Below are 16701 nucleotides of genomic sequence, written 5' to 3' on the forward strand. Positions count from 1 at the left end.
ATTTCACTGACCCCTAAAAAGGTGCGACGGCGAGGAACAAGAGCACCCATTTCCTCGTTAATTATTTGAAAATTTATCCCGGACAAGGGCCGGGATATCCCTTAGTTATACAAGTTAGTCTAACCGTTTATGTTTACATTTGCGAAATCAACTTCAAAATTGTCAAGAATATCGAAGCACATGAATGTTTCTTGTGCTCGATTTCTATGTTGAATCCAATCATTACCGTACGTTAATGCTTCGACCATCTCCGGTTTCAAGCTACATCTTCTATCGTCGATGATGCAGCCCGCGCTACTAAAAGCCGCTTCAGATGACACGGTTGAAACAGGGATGGTGAGGATGTCTTGTGCCATAGATGACAAGACCGGGAACCTCCTCGCATTCTGTCTCCACCAAACTAATAGGTCGATGGCTTCGTCATCCGGTTTGACCTACTCGTTCCGATCGTACTCTTGGATCTCCGGATGGGATCGTGCGTCGGTTGCGCTCGACCTCGTCTGACTTGTCCCAACTTCTTGTTGTTGAGGCGATGAGCTGTAAGCGGACGCGTTGACGAAGACATTCGTGTATTGGTGTCTTCTTGGATACTGCGTCTGTGATTGAGTTGCTTGTGCTCGATATTGCGGTAGGAGTTTCGCCTCGTATACCCTGAAAAGATCATAAAAAGCTTGCACGATCCTCGCGAGATCAAGTACAATGTAATCTTGGTCCACGAAATGGTTTCTAATGTACTTAAGAATTTTTTTTAAACCACCAATTTTACATCGGCAGTCTAGAATGGTTCCAAAACCGTATAATAATGGAACTTTTCCAGCCCCCCAATATTTTAAAAACTTGGCTGACATTGCTTGAATAGAATCTTCAAAAATTGTTTCGTTTTTATATTTATCAAGATGCACAGCAATTGCGGTCATAGTATGAAGACCGATAAAAGAAGTAGTAGTGTAAACAGCAGAGAGATAACAAGTTTCTTTGTAAAAAATGTCGAGAAAAGAAACAAATGATTCAGCCATCCTAATATCATATTCGGATATAGCGTTATCGCCATGTTTGCTGTTAATGTAAGAAACAATAACATCGACATAATGCTCGGATAAAAAGTTGATCAACATGAGAAAGTCCACACAACGGACCTAGCACGACGTCGTGGTGGTTGTTGTTGAGGTGGTTGTTGTTGTTCTTGAGCACCTTCATGTTGTTGTTGTTGTTGTTGTTGTTGTCGTGCTCGTCGTTGTTGTGTCTCCTCTTGTTGTTCACGTTGTCGAGGTCGTGGAACTTGACTTCGACGTTGAGGTGGTGGTGGTGGTACGTCTTCTTCTTCCTCCTCCTCTTCTTCTTCATTTAGATTTTGGGATTCACGATAATGTTGCTCGAATTCTAGAAATTCTTGAAAAGTCACTTCGGATAGCGGAATTTGAGCTTGATAGGCTTGCTCGAGATCCATTTGAGGGTAGTATGGCACTTGGGTGTTTGGAATTTCGGTGAATTCCGAATGGCCGAAAGTAGGAGCAACATAATTTGGATCGAACGAGTATTGGGTGGTTAGGTCGGGGCGTTTTGAGACAAGTGCAACCAATTTTCTTCAAAACGGTGCATTTGTTGACCTCGGGAAGCTCTTCCCCTTCGACCTCCTCGGTTGTGGGATGAGGATGCCATGAAAAATTGAAAGCGGTAAAGAGTATTAGAGATTAAAATCGAGAGCGTTTTGAGAGTATTTGAGGTTGAGATTGAGAGAATTTGAGAGAGTTTGAGAGAAAGGTGTGAAAAAAATGAATGAATTAGGGGGGTATTTATAGATTTTAGAAATGAATGGGTAAACCCCCCCCCGGAATAGGCCAACGGCTCTATTTCAACGGGCAAAAAAAACGGCTCTTATTTTTTGCCGTTGGATCTTTGATCCAACGGCCGAATTTTTTTTCTAAAATAAAATAAAAAATAACCAGGACTAACGGGATCACCGGATCCCGTTAGTCCCCTTAACGGAATCACCGTCCCGTCCCATTAGCAGTAATGGGAGTCACTGTTCCTAACGGTAGCGGGGATTCCGTCCCGTCCCGCTATCGTTAGGCCACGTTTAGTCCAATGGTTTGTTGTATTGATATCAATTGGTGGATAAACATATAAAGTGGGGGCAGTTTTTTTCCCACCAAAAAAATTGTCTCAATGCAATAAAAAAAAAAGAAAAAAAAAAGAAGATAATGGACAATGACGTCTGTTTCTTCACGCCACTCCAGGACAATGAAATGAGGCAACATTAGTGTTACGCTGACAATGGCTATAAGTAGCTAAATTCTCTCGGCATTTATTTACATGGAAAAAGTAATTCAAGGAAACCCCACCTTGTTTTTTTATTTATTTATTATTATTATTATTATTATTATTATGTCTTGCTGTTTTCATTAAAGCATCGATGGACAATAGTGATCATCACATAACAGAGACGGTTTGAAATGGCTCCAAGGTGATCTGTTGCATTTGTGTGCACATCAAGAATGAAGCATCACAACTAATATGAAAGAGGAATAAGAAACAACTGAGCTGAGATGGGCCTCCAATAATAGCTGTTAAAAAGACTCTGGATTTTACAGCACAGGGCTTAAATTGACAAAACAATTGAAGTTTGAATAGCGACTATCCAACATCATCAATGCTTATGGGATTTTTTTTCTTCTTTACTGAGGACCACCACATGGAACCATTTAATCTTGTGAGCTTGAATTTTTTTTTTCTTTCATCCCACGGGTTGGTTATCAACATTAATGTGCCATTTAATCAGAAGAAAAAAATAAATAAACAATTGAGAATAAATGAGACCAAAAACCAAGCTTCCTATTTTAAAAGTTCAAAAATGTGAACGCTACAGGTAATAAGAAACAAAAACTCACTCGCTTCCCCATTTCTTCGACACTCTATCTTTAGCGGACACATGGGTGTTGGCCTCATCGGACTTGATTTCGGAGCCGTTGAAACTACTCGGCATCGGCTTCCCCAAAATTCTATTTGTTACAAAAGTAAATCCATTTCTGGTGCTTCTCAAAGCGTACAAAAGCGGATTTAATGTGACAGCAAGGATCACGTCTCCTTTTGCAACGATAAGATACTGAAAACATATAGAGAATGTCAGAGAGATTATACCTTATAGCGTCAATTCTTAAGAATCGATGGAATTAAAATTTATATATAAATAAATAAGATTTTTAGCTCAAATATCCATGAAATATTATGTGACATTTTGATCCTTGAACTAATTTAATGAGCAAACTGGTCCAAAAACAATTGATTTTGCAGCATTTTAGTGTCTGTTAATAAAAAGAAGAAACATCTTATTTAATCAATCTAACCCCTAAACAACTTCAAAACATATTTAAAACGTATCATCAGTGCACAGTTTAACTCTATCAAATCAAAATTGTTTAGCTTTTATTTAGTATTCTTATTATTTAGTTAGTTTGTTTTCCTAAAATCAATAAGTTTTTTAAGTTGGGAAATATGTTTAAAGTTTCTCAGGGGATCGTTAAAGATTTCATTAAAAGGCTTAGTATTTTTTTTAAAGACTAAAATGCCACAAATTAAATAGCTTGAGGATTATTTTCAACAGAAAATAGTTTAGGGATTAAAATGCAATTAACTTAAACGCTAACAAAACGAAATAGAAATTGAGACGAGCCATCGTGATTGAAGTGGCTTACCAACGCGAGAATACCAAGAAGGGTCAGGATTGTTTGTTGTGCTTCGTTCCAGAAATTGTCGTCATTAGACCATCCGAATCGGCCACCGAACCCGAACCAACCTCCTCCACCAGAATCGCCACCTCCGCTTCTCTCTTCTCGGATCTTTATTTCTTTGTTCCATTTCTCAAACTCGCTTTTCTTCCCGCCTAGCGCACCTTCTAATGCTTTCCTAGCTTCATCCTAAAACATCAGAGACAAGGTCATCATGAATTATTATAATTAGGCCTCATGTGAAGTCATAAGACTGAGCATTGTTTGTAAAAAAGGAGTCCATGAATAGCGTATAAGGTAAGGTAGAATTCTAAGCTTTTTTTTCTCTCAGAGTATGCCCATTATCAAAAACATGGCTGATACCCTTCCAAGCGAGGCTAAAACTTAAGCCTAAGAGAGCTCAAACAATTTTCTTCACTCTTTTTCCTTTCCTTTGTTAGTCCAGCCGAGGGCATTGAGTCCTAAACTTTCATTCACTGGAGATTTATCATAATCTGATACATGAAAGAATTGAATAAATACATTCCCGCTCGAATCTCCACCAGTGAAAGTGAAACATCTTAACCGAAGAAAGCAGATTTGAGAAAGTGAGAGCCATATGAAGGATTTTTATTGAAACAACCATTGAATCTCAAACTGCATAATCCATCAGACCAATTTTCTGTAACCAAAATCTCTACCTAGACCACCCATTATTTAAACGCACATACATAATTATTAAGCCTGTAAAACTAAACTGTGAGGGCAGGGATTGCAATTTTTTCGTGATTAAAAGGCCATGAATGGCTATTTCTCGTGGGAAGTAGAGGAGGGTGTCCAATATACATTTTGTCTCCAGATTTGTTTATGAAGAGGTATAAAAACATAAGTAATAAATTATCTTACTTACTGGCAATGTATATTTGTATATGCTTTTTGTTTCTTTGCATCACAAGCTAGAAGATATGAGCATACCAAGAAAACTATTGTCTACTATATAATTGTTTCATAAGAGAATTGACTTTCTTACTCTTTTCGACATTTTGCAGGTGTTGAGCCTTAATAACTGTCTCGTTACCAGGCATTACTGCATTAGCAATAGTCCTATATCGAGATAATATCCGAAGGACAACAATTGATTTGGCTAAATCTAGAAGCCTTGCAATGGGAAAAACAAAACGTTTGTCCAAATTATGATAATTTTTATGAGGACAACATATTTTGCAAGAGAATTCAACCATTGAAATCTGTTCTAAAGGATAAGGAATTACTCGTGGTCAGTCACTCTACGCACAGAAAAACCTAGCTGCCTCGTCGACGGCGACGCTTATTGATGTTCAATATAATGAAACGTGAACTCTATATTCCTGTTACCTATCATCAAATTCAATGGAATCAAAACCTAAAGCGTTGTTCAATCTTTTTCTTCCTATTTTCTATTACTGACCGTGGGAAATTAAATAGAGCATCGAAGACTCAAACCTAGAAAAATTTCACCAGGTAACAACCAGATTATTGTCAAAACAGAGAGCTTAAGATCAACAGAGTTGAAAAATGAATTACCTTACGATTGCCTGAGAATAGACAAGAGAATCTGCCACGGCACTCGAGCTTTCGCTGCAGAGATTTCCAGCTTTGGCTTCCGTTTCGCGCGCGAATCGTTCCGTTGAGTGGGTACCGAGTTAACTCAGGGAGATAAATGGTCGAGGAAGAGAGGTTTTGGGTTGGCGGGGTTTGGCACAGAACCGACGCCATTCTCTCTCCCTCTCTCTCTCTCTTTGGTGGTCAGACAACTGATAAAAGTATAGCCCTCCCTGAATTTACGTTTCACGAAACAGTTTGTTGTTATTATCCAAGGAAACTATATGTCGTTTCGTACTTTTTTAGTTGCTTTGTCGTTTCTGACTAATTGAAAAAAACATAGCATTAATTAATTGCCCATACTTTGAGAATGATTGTCTTTTATGCTCCTTTCATTTTTCCTCCTAAGAATACATTTACATCTAATTTTACACTAAAAAATTACATTGATTTAAAAACAATTTTTGAATGGAGCATAGCTACCTCTAGATCAAAACACTGTGGCTTCCATTTCCCAAATAAAGAAGAAATATGAACATGATTGCCCCTATTTTTGAGCGGAAGACATCTGAACCCGATTTCAAATTTACTTTCAAATCAATGCATTTTGAATGGACAAATTGACATATTATCTAATCACGCACTTATTTTCACATATGTAGATATAAGTACTTTGAAAACACGAGTTAACAATTAATAATGGTTAACGGTGGCTCTCATGGGAGGTTTTGCAATAGGGAATAAAGAAATTACTATTTAGTAAATGATGCAAAGAAGGATAATAGGGAATAATGAAATAACTATTTAGTAAATGATGCAAAGAAGGATAGTGACATTGATCCACAAGAAGCTCAATAAATTTTTGAAATGGCGGAAGCTAACTTGAGTAAATCCAAAGGCAAGAGACAAGCATTTGAGGGAAATCTAGCTCTCCGACAAGTTAGGACACTGAGTAGTGTAAATTCAGGGTATTTTTAGAAGAAAAAAATAAAATGAACTTAGAATCTTAGAGGCAAATAAACTAAAAAGAAGAAAAACATAAAATGACCTTAGTTGCACTTTTTTTAGTGACACTTTCATGTTACTTATGTGTTTAGTTTCATTGTATCCCTACACTTATATATAATTATACACTGAATTGAAATATTATTTTAGTAACAAATTCAAATTAAATATATTGTCAGACATAAAAATCAACCATATACGAAATAGTACAAATTTATCCAAAACCAAAAATTACATATATAAAAAAAAACACAACAATCTGGTGCAATTTAGATAAAATAAAAGACATTAAATACATTTTTTTGAGAAAAAAAAAATAGAGGAATTAAGTCACTTGAAATATTAGAATTACAAAATAGCAAATAGTTCAATATTTTAATAAAATAACTAACTTGGGTGATGTGATAATTAAACTAAAAATATCTATGAATTTTAATTTTGTATTACGATGGCAGAGCGAAAAATAGTTGCTAAGAGCATGTTGTATGATGTGATAATTAAACTAAAAATATCTACAGATTTTAATTTTTTATTATGATGACGGAGCGAAAAATAGTTGTTAAAAGCATGTTGTATGTATACCCCCAAATTGTGTTTCATGTTGTAATTATTACAAGTTAGTAAAGCTTTAAATAAACATTATGGAGGTAAATATGATGGTTCATTAGTCGCACACTTTAAACTTAGATCAAAATCAACCGTCTATTTTTTATAATTATATACGCATCATGCATTATGAAATATCAAATATCAATAACGAATGGACAAAAATAGAAGAATTTTTTTTGCAACTAGTCGATCTTTAAATTCTTTTAAAATTTTAGCCAAAATTTTATTATATTAAGAAAATAGTCCATCAGGCCGAAGTAAATCAAATTAACTAAAACAATCAATTTAATTTATTTCGGCTTGAGGAGCTATTTTCTCAATAAAATAACATTTTGACTATTTTTTTAAAGGATGATGAGCTATTGATCTACTAGCACAATTGTTCCAATATGAAGTATAATATTATTTATTAAAAATATATGATCATTGCAATATTTAAAATATCGCGTGGGATATGGATATTATGCATGGTATATCGCTTCCCACGAGAGTGGTACGAAGTTCTCATGCGGTATTTTTACAAATACCATAAATATACTTCAAATACTATAATTATTATAAAAAATATTAATTAATTTTGCAAATCTCGAAAGTATACCAAAAAAATACTAATCATAACATGTTAAATAAAGTCACGACTTTTGGTAGTTTATTATGATTAAAGATATATAATATGTGATTGACGTGTAGATAAAATAAGTGTCAAGTATATGCATTAACAAAATGTTAAAAGCTAATACAACATATTATAGTTTTGTGTGGCGGAGCTAGGAGTTAGGGGGTGAATTAAAAAGTTATATAGATTTAGGCTGAAAATATAAATAAAAAAAATTAAAAAAAAAATCGCTGTTATAAATTGTTTTGTGTTAATTATTTAATAATCGAGTCAATAAAGTTTTAATATTGTCGCTAATATTGTGGCGTTTAAAACTATGAATTGTTTAGTCATATTAAACTAATTAAATATCAATATTTATCAGGTGTTAATTTTTTTAAAATTGTGTGGTAAGCTTTCGTCTTATGATCCACATTACAACTCATAAGTAACTACATTCACACGACAAATATGCAGTTCTGCTCAACAACATGGAACAAATTTGTTGCATCGTACGCATTATGGTTTCATATGCGTAAGTATTACGTCAGTATATCTTAAAAATCATTTTTTTTCAAACGCATTGTTACATATATATAAAGCAAAAGAAGCTTTTAATATTTACCTAGAGACATATTACTGTTATCCCTAAGATTAAATGACATTTTAACCCTTAAATCACAATATATTTACAGCCTATACCATTGTTTCAGGACTATTCTAAAAAGTTTGTTTTTTCATATTGTCATAAATTTTTTTGAAGTGTAGATTTTTATTCTTTTTCTAATTGCATAAATCTTTGAAATTTACACTATGTTCTATATGGTCATAACAGAAAACAATTAAAGAAATTAACCAACGAAAATAAATAAAGCTAAGCGAAGAACAGAAACAAAAACCACTTATATCAAAATTTTATGCATTGTAAACATTTCAATAAGCTAAATAATAATAAAACTATTACGGAACATCAAATTTAGCTCCATAGAATATTTAATGTCTAAATTTTTTTTTATTTTTTATCTTTCTCAATCACTATATACATATATAAAAAAAAAAAAAAAAACCCCCTCAGAAAACAGTTTTTCGAAAATTTAAAGTATAATTTTTATTAATTATTTATGCTGCAACGCGTAAGAATTGAATTCCGCTTGTGTATAATAAATTGTGTTGCTTCGACTACAATATACAACTCTTTCCTGTGTGCTTTATAAACATTCCGAGACGCAACTTAGAAAATTTAGTCATGCTCTAATCATTGCTTTGACAAAAAATGAAGAAAGTGCTTGGTGTACTCAAATGATATAGGTAATGTCGGAGAAGAGAGACTATAGTGAATGGTGATGAAAGAAAGAAAGAAAAAAAATTAAGGAAATAACTGGGTAGTCAAATATCGTTTGTCATTTAAAAAAAGAAAAACGTTTTAGATTTTTTTTTAATCATTAACTATGCTAATGCGCCGGCATTTTAATTTTTATCTTGTGGATTAACCCCCAAAATTATGAAGTAGTTGAACAAACACGCTTACATTATATATCGAAAATTAAGGGTGTACAATAATTAACCAAGAATTAGTTAAATCGATAATCGAATTGTGGTGACATATAATCAAACCAAAAATTTGATTTGGTCAACTGGATTCGATTTATGAAACTAGATCAGTTATCGATTTTAATTTGACTATTCAAAAAATTCATTTTCCGATTATTTAACGGATTTTCATTTTTTTATAAATCGGATAACCGATTTAAAGCGAAAAATCAGTTATAAAACCAGATAACCGATTTCAACCGGATAATCGGTTTTGAAATCGGATAACTTGTTTTTTTTTTTTTTTTTCTAGATTTGGTACAATGAAGGAAATAAATTAGTTTGAACCGGATGACCAATAATGAAATCGATGGACCGATTATTTGGATAACTGGTTTCAGAACTGGATAATTGCTTTTCAAAACTGGTTTTCAAGCTAGATATCGATTCTATAATATGGTTAACCAATAGCTTGGACAACCAAATTTCGGCTTCAGACCAACTTAGTCTGATTATTGGTCCAAAAATTTTAAAACAAAAAAATTCAGTTTCAATTATGAAAAATGGGCTGAAACCGAACTGAACTGATTTTAACCCTAACAAAAACCGATCCATTATCAAAATCACGGGAATAATGTAAATTGATTAAACTACCCTTATCTCCTTCGACTTATATTACTGATTTGCTCTCTTACTTTTACGAGCAAAGTACGAGAAAAAATTGAGGAAAATACCAATTTTTGGGACAAATATAAAAAGAAGATAGATTACGTTTCCATTATCTTTTTTTTTTTTTTTGGGTAAGGTACGCTTTCACTTCGAGTTTATTATCTTGTGGCTGTAAGTAACCATGGGTGCTCAATTTATATTTATAACTTATATAGATTAAAAAAAAACTTTATATATATATATATATATATATATATATATATTTGAGAGGGTAGAACCTAAATAGGAAAAATATCATATGTATCCCTTGTGTTTAATCGAAATGCCGCGATTGTTCTCACAGTTTTAGAAATATCACACGTATCCCTTCAGATTACTATTTATACCATGTTTAAAAATATCAAATATAACTTTTTCATAATTTTTAATTGACTTTATAATTAAAAAAATATATGAAATGCACATACTACTTTAAATAGGACCTTCTATTTATTTTTCATTTTATAAAAAAATATCTCTATTTACTTTTCATTTTATTAAAATAAACTTACCTCTTCATCTTACGATGAGCTTATTGATTGGCTCAAGTGGCCCGAGAAAACGATAACGATGAACTTGGACTTTTGTGGGTTTGACGAAGAAGAAAAAAAAAAGTGTGAAATGTGCCCAATACAATTTTCTTCGGTCTTCACGCTAATTTTTTTTTTAAAAATATTTCTAATCTCCGAGAATAACGAAATGGTATGTATTCATTTATATATTTTATTTTTTTCATAAAATAAAAATAAATATGTGAATATCATTTAGAGTAAATAAGTCAAAACTCAAAAGTCAATAAAATTTTAGTTTAAGGGTTATATTTGATATATAAATGAGTTTTACGGTATAATTTTATGATATAAGTAATAATCTGAAGAGATAAATTTGATATTTCTTAAAATTGTGAGAATAATCATATCATTTCAACTAAAAACACAGGACATACGATATTTTCACACCTAAATATTACACTATGAAAAAAAGAACCTAAATATAAAAGAAATCGTATCTAGATGCTATAATTTAGGAAGCATGGATACGCATAGTCTGCTCTAAGGATAGAGAGGTGGAATTTGGTTATGAGAGACCAAGGTTTAAAATCTCGGGGGAACCGGACGGTTCCCGCCCGAGAACCGGGTTCAATGAGCTTCTTGGCACGGTTCAGTACTGTCACGACCCGCAGGACACCCGTCGCCCTCGGACCGCGACCTTTACCTATACTCATATACTATCAACTCATTCATTATTTATAAATCACATTTTTGAAAAGAGTAGCATTAAAGTCATGAGTAGTTTGTAGAAAAATACGGTAAAATTTTTCTTTTCTTTTTAAAATGCTTTACAACTACTTATGACCGCTACTCGTAAACACGGCCTAGGCCTTCAGCGCGTGTTTACATTTTACAAAACTTTAATAAAATACTTACTTAATATCAAATGAACTAGAAACAGAGTTCGAGCTGGTTTTAAAGAAAATAAAATAAAACCTTACATGTCTTTCCTACATGTATCTGTCCTTGCCGCAGGTCGTCATGAGATCTACGTTGAGTAGCACTTCCGCTTCGCCTGAGCTTCCTTCATCTACAGGGAGGGGGTATTGTGGGGTGAGTCACACCGACTCAGTAAGCAGGATATCTAACCTAGTGCTACATGAGATGCACGAATGCAGATGATGAATACAGACAATAGATGCTGATGACGAATGCAAATGACAACAGCAGGTAGCAGATTCAGCAGAATATCGATCATTCAGCATCAAGGAAATATCTAACTGGCTAACACGAACAATTCTTACCGAAGTTCATTCATTCATTCAGGAATCCGGCATTCTCCGGTTCCCTCAAAATCTCATCCATCTCACGCATCCCGGCGCCTTACATCAGTGGACTGGGCCCAATCGACACTTCAGTCCGCAGCCGCTCATGAGAGATGAGTAAGCTATTCCGAAAACTCGAGCCTAGCTCTCGGAAAGCCGAAGTTTTAATGTCTGGGATCCACTAGCACATGTAGGAGGGCCTTGACGCGCGTATGGTAGAGGGGAGCTAACCCTCACCAATCCCTGATTAGTTCAGGGTTCATATTTTCCTCAGGACAGGTAAGCCACTTATCGACTTACCTGAAGCCACCCATCGACTTCCCATTAAAGGGCCTTCAGGAATGCCACTCGCTACATTGCCGACAAGAGTTCGTTATGTTTTACAGGAGCTTTTTACAGCCTACCTGTCTATCTTATTACAGGAGGAGATCTTATCGGGATAAAGCCCGTCGTTAACATTATTAATTTCACTGTATGGCTCTTTAAGTATTTTACAAGGAGTTATCGACAGCTGTGAGGCTGGACCTTCTCCTAGAACAGTTCCTCTCGGGATTGAATCTGGAGGACACCGTCTTTCCTCCTCCTGTTGTCCTCTCATCAGGACGAAGGGGTAAAACCTACAACAGAAGCTCAACATAGTTTTAAAGGCTTCAAGGTTCTTAACCCGCTAATCGTTTAACCCTACCATCTCATTATCTTATTAGTTAGTGGCCGAAGCCTTATTCGGTCATCTTGTCTAACTGAGTGTTTCTCTTTGTTTTAGGATTAAACGAATAAACATAAACAATTATTCTACTAGGCACCATTCCCCTTTTGGCGCCTCAAACTTAAATCCCACTTACCCGGAATAGTTCGTCGGAGAACTTGGTGAATTCCGGAGTTTTCTTGCTTTACACGCTTTCCGAGACTCTACACGTCCTGAAGCGCTAACACGTTCCGAAGCGTCGAGAAACTAAAACCCGAAATTGAAATCTCATTAGTCAATGATTCGGGAGGTGATGTCAAGCTTAAGGTTTGTTATCAGGATTCACTGCGAGTCGATTCAAGGGTTCGAGAATTTAATTCACTTATTTCCCGGCTTTTCGGAATTTAAACTTATTCAAGACTCGTACGAATTCGTACCAGAGAACGAGTACGAAATAAAATCCAAATCATTGATTAACGAGTCTTAAATAAATTAAACGAATAATCCGAAAAATCATACAAACCGAGAATTCCAAAGCGAATTAAATTGACTTCTTAAACGTTAAATAAATAATCGTAAATTATTTATTTAACTACAGGAAATATATCACATAACCAAATCCAAGAGTATTTAAACGCTATAAGCGATTTAAAAAAACTCACGAGTTTATCGAGCTTTAACTACGATAACTCTTTTCTCGAAAATTTCAAAATCCGGCTTCATTGCATTTGACTCGTCCGGTTCCCGCTCGTCCGTGTGAATCTGCAATCAAGTCACCGAATCCGATAACGAGTCAATTCCACAATTTCAAACTCGTATCAACTCCAAAATCCAAACCCTGACATCTCAAACCCGAACCCGAACCAATTTTAGTAAACGTAACCCGAGGCTCATAAATTATGACAACATAGTCAGACCAAAGCACACAGCCAAAACCAAGCCCACGGCCACAACAAACACTCAGTCAAAACATAACTTTCAGCCAAAACAAACACTCGGCCAAGACAAAACTTTCGGCCAAAATGAGATATTCACCAAAATTCGTCCAAAAAAATCACAACAATTCAAAACGAGGCTTGTCACTCAAGACCCAAACACTAAAAGAGTCATAACACGTCTCAAGATCATTAATCAAAACGCAGAATCAAAAAGCCCCAAATTCAAAACCTAGTTCATTCAATTTTCGGCCAAAATGATCCAAATCCAAAGAAATCCGAACTCAATCCATAAATTCAAGACATAACCAACATCAATCGAGTTCAATGACCACTTATAACCGATCAATTTCTCAGAATTCCTTTCGAATTTCAAAAACCCCAAATATTGAGCATGGACCCTAATTTGAAATTCGATCCGAGAAATTGAAATTCTCACCTCAATCCGTGAGAATAATCTTCTTTGGTGAGCTCTCACTTTCCCCGGCGTGTTTTCCCCCGCTTTGGCGCCGCCGTGGCTCGCGGCGAGACACGCTTTACTCAACTTGGAGCGCGCGCACAGGTGGGACGGTCCGGCATCGCGCGATGACTCGGAGCTCGCCGAAATTCGATCAACGGCACGCACACAGGTCCGACGAAGCTCGGGAAGAGAGAGAGATGGCGGCGGCGGCTGGTCGCGCGATCGGCGGAGACGCGCGCACGGGCTCGGGGCTCGGCGACTGTCGGCCGAGCTTTCTCTTCGCGAGCTCAACTCCGTCTCGCACTCTTTCTCAGTCTCTCTTTCGGCTCTCTCTCTCTCTCTCTCTCACTCCCGCTCGGTTCTCTTCTTCTTCTTCTTTCTTTTCTTTTTTTCCTGGTTGCCGATTCTTTTCTTCTTCACTCGGCCAAGTGATACTTATCACTTTGAAGAAGATGAGTCATAGATGACGTGGCAAGCTAGGAAGAAAACATCTTATTCACAATCCAAACTCTTTTCCTTGTTTTCTTTCAAATGGGTCCCTTAAAAATTGTTACAACCATGTCCTTTGACATAATTATTTAATTAAATCCATAACCGTACGGATTATAATTATAGGATTCGAACCGGGAATTTTCTCTTTCGTTCTCGAATAATTTAAATATATTTAAGGTTTCTCGGAATTAATTCTCGTCCTTAAGAATGTCTTTCTTAAATTAATTTCCGGAATATTTTCTCGGAATTAATTTATTATTCGAGATAAACTCGATAATTCCTTTACTCATTCCGAGATTTCTCATTACCTTAATATATTTAAATCACTTGATAAACTCATTGGACCATAATTCATTCGAGAGACGAAAAAAAATATAACGAGGAATCTACTTCACTAATTTCCTTCCGGATTCCTTTCACGTTGAAATCAGCTAGGTCGTTAAAATATATTTTCACTTTCACAATCCTTCTTACATTCGTGAAAATATTCTAAAACCTTATCGACCTTAATATTCTTAATTTCTCATTCTCGATTATTTCCTCGTTCCTTCGAGAAATTCCTTGATATTATTTCCTTTGAAATCTTGAAATCTCACTTGAAATGTGAACCGAGGGAGTATAGAGAAAATCTTCTCGTTTATCTGAGACGAGAGAGAAAATATAATTTCATTTATTTATTTGCGAGAGAGAGAATCATATGGAGACGGCGTTTAGAAAGTTAGGTTGTGCGGGTCTCACAAGTACAAAACCGTGTAATTCCCTGGGAACCGGACGAGTTCCGGTCTGCAACCCGGTTCACAAAATCCGGCCCGGTCTAATTAAAATGTTACTGAAAACCGGGTTATAAAATGGAATCCCGGACGTGAAAATTTCATTCACGCCGAGTTTCAGTTCTGTGTCTCCCGTCCCCGCGAGCAAGGATCTTCATGCCGAACCAGTGTTTCTCAGCGAGTTCTCATAGATCCCGACGCGTAGACAACGGATCTTCACTACTTCCCGGCGAGATTCTCGGTAAGCGTTGGGATCCCCGTCAAAATCTGGCGTGAATGCAAATTCAGTGTAAATGTTAGTTTTTTTGAATTTTTTTTAAGAATTTAGGAATTTTTTTTTTAAATCTGAAAATATGGGTTTTTTTTATGTGATTGCTTGATGTTGTTGAAATTTGTTATAGATTTGTCATGGTTATACTTCATTTATTTGTTTTGAATCTTTTGATCATGATTTTGAGCTCATGTTATTTTTTTGTCATTTTGTCATGGTTGATGTATGTTTACTCTTACAATGGTTTATGTGATATTGTATATTGAAATTTAATATGAATTTAGAATATGTGTTATGGATTAATGGAATTAAATGTAGAATATGTGATATGTAATTATGGATTATTGGAATTAAATTTTGAATATGTGTTATGGATTAATGGAATTAAATGTAGAATATGTGATATGTAATTATGGATTATTGGAATTAAATTTTGAATATGTGTTATGGATTAATGGAATTAAATGTAGAATATATGATACGTAATTATGGATTATTGGAATTAAATTTTGAATATGTGTTATGGATTAATGGAATTAAATGTAGAATATGTGATATGTAATTATGGATTATTGGAAATAAATTTTGAATATGTGTTATGGATTAATGGAATTAAATGTAGAATATGTGATCTGTAATTATGGATTATTGGAATTAAATTTTGAATATGTGTTATGGATTAATGGAATTAAATGTAGAATATGTGATATGTAATTATGGATTATTGGAATTAAATTTTGAATATGTGTTATGGATTAATGGAATTAAATGTAGACTATGTGATATGTAATTATGGATTATTGGAATTAAAGTTTGAATATGTGTTATGGATTAATGGAATTAAATGTACAATATGTGATATGGAATTATGGATTATTTTAAATCAATTGAATATTTATGTTTTTGACTTGTTTGTAGAGTAGAGTTGAAGAATGGCGTCACCCGACCCAGCAAGGAGGTATTGCACGCCCGTTCCGGGAAAAGCAAGTGCGAACACGTGCAACTTTTGCAGTCATGTAATGGGAGGAAGGGGAATCACGAGAGTAAAAAAACATCTTGCACATTTGGACTCTCACAAGAACGTTAAAATGTGCGATAAAGTTCTTCCTGGGGTGATGGAGGAGATGCAAGCTTTAATCCTCGGTAATGTTGGGAAGAAGAAACATAAACACACATTGGATGAAACCATTCGAAGGACAATCCATAAACCATTTCACACTGCCGCTGATGAAAAGGGTCATACTCCTGATTACGAACCAGACCTCCGAGCAGCGATAAAGATGTCGCGTCAAGATACGGCTCGGTCAGAGTGGGAAGCTCGATTCCAATCGGGTCTTGGGGGGGGGGGGGGGGGGGGGGGGGCTCGAAGAATGTCAAGAGTGTAGACTACATCTACTCAATACTGAACGATGTGCTGAAAGAGGTCGAGAGACATAATGTCGTCCAAGTAGTCACCGACAACGGCGCCAACTACAAGAGTGCCGGGCAGAAATTGTTTCGGCGTCAGAATGTGTACTGGACACCTTGTGCTGCACATTGA

At 35.3% G+C, this 16701-nt stretch overlaps 2 protein-coding genes across 2 annotated transcripts; one reads left to right on the plus strand and one right to left on the minus strand.

The window, feature by feature from the left end:
• Positions 1–2746: 2746 nt before the first annotated feature.
• LOC149385392 (sulfate adenylyltransferase subunit) lies at positions 2747–5529 on the minus strand. The gene is made up of 3 exons (XM_089625067.1): positions 5268–5529; positions 3693–3914; positions 2747–3103 (listed from the first exon to the last, which is right to left on the minus strand). The coding sequence occupies exons 1-3, from the start codon at positions 5457–5459 to the stop codon at positions 2885–2887; spliced, it is 633 nt and encodes a 210-aa protein (XP_089481193.1). The 5' UTR covers positions 5460–5529; the 3' UTR covers positions 2747–2884.
• A 10564-nt stretch (positions 5530–16093) lies between these two features.
• LOC149385393 (uncharacterized) lies at positions 16094–16701 on the plus strand. The gene is made up of 2 exons (XM_089626322.1): positions 16094–16493; positions 16583–16701. The coding sequence occupies exons 1-2, from the start codon at positions 16094–16096 to the stop codon at positions 16699–16701; spliced, it is 519 nt and encodes a 172-aa protein (XP_089482448.1).

The sequence above is a fragment of the Urtica dioica genome, chromosome 9 (genome assembly GCF_054948205.1).
Source record: "Urtica dioica subsp. dioica isolate 48M chromosome 9, U.dioica_male_clone48M_v1_H2, whole genome shotgun sequence".
Classification (NCBI taxonomy): domain Eukaryota; kingdom Viridiplantae; phylum Streptophyta; class Magnoliopsida; order Rosales; family Urticaceae; genus Urtica; species Urtica dioica.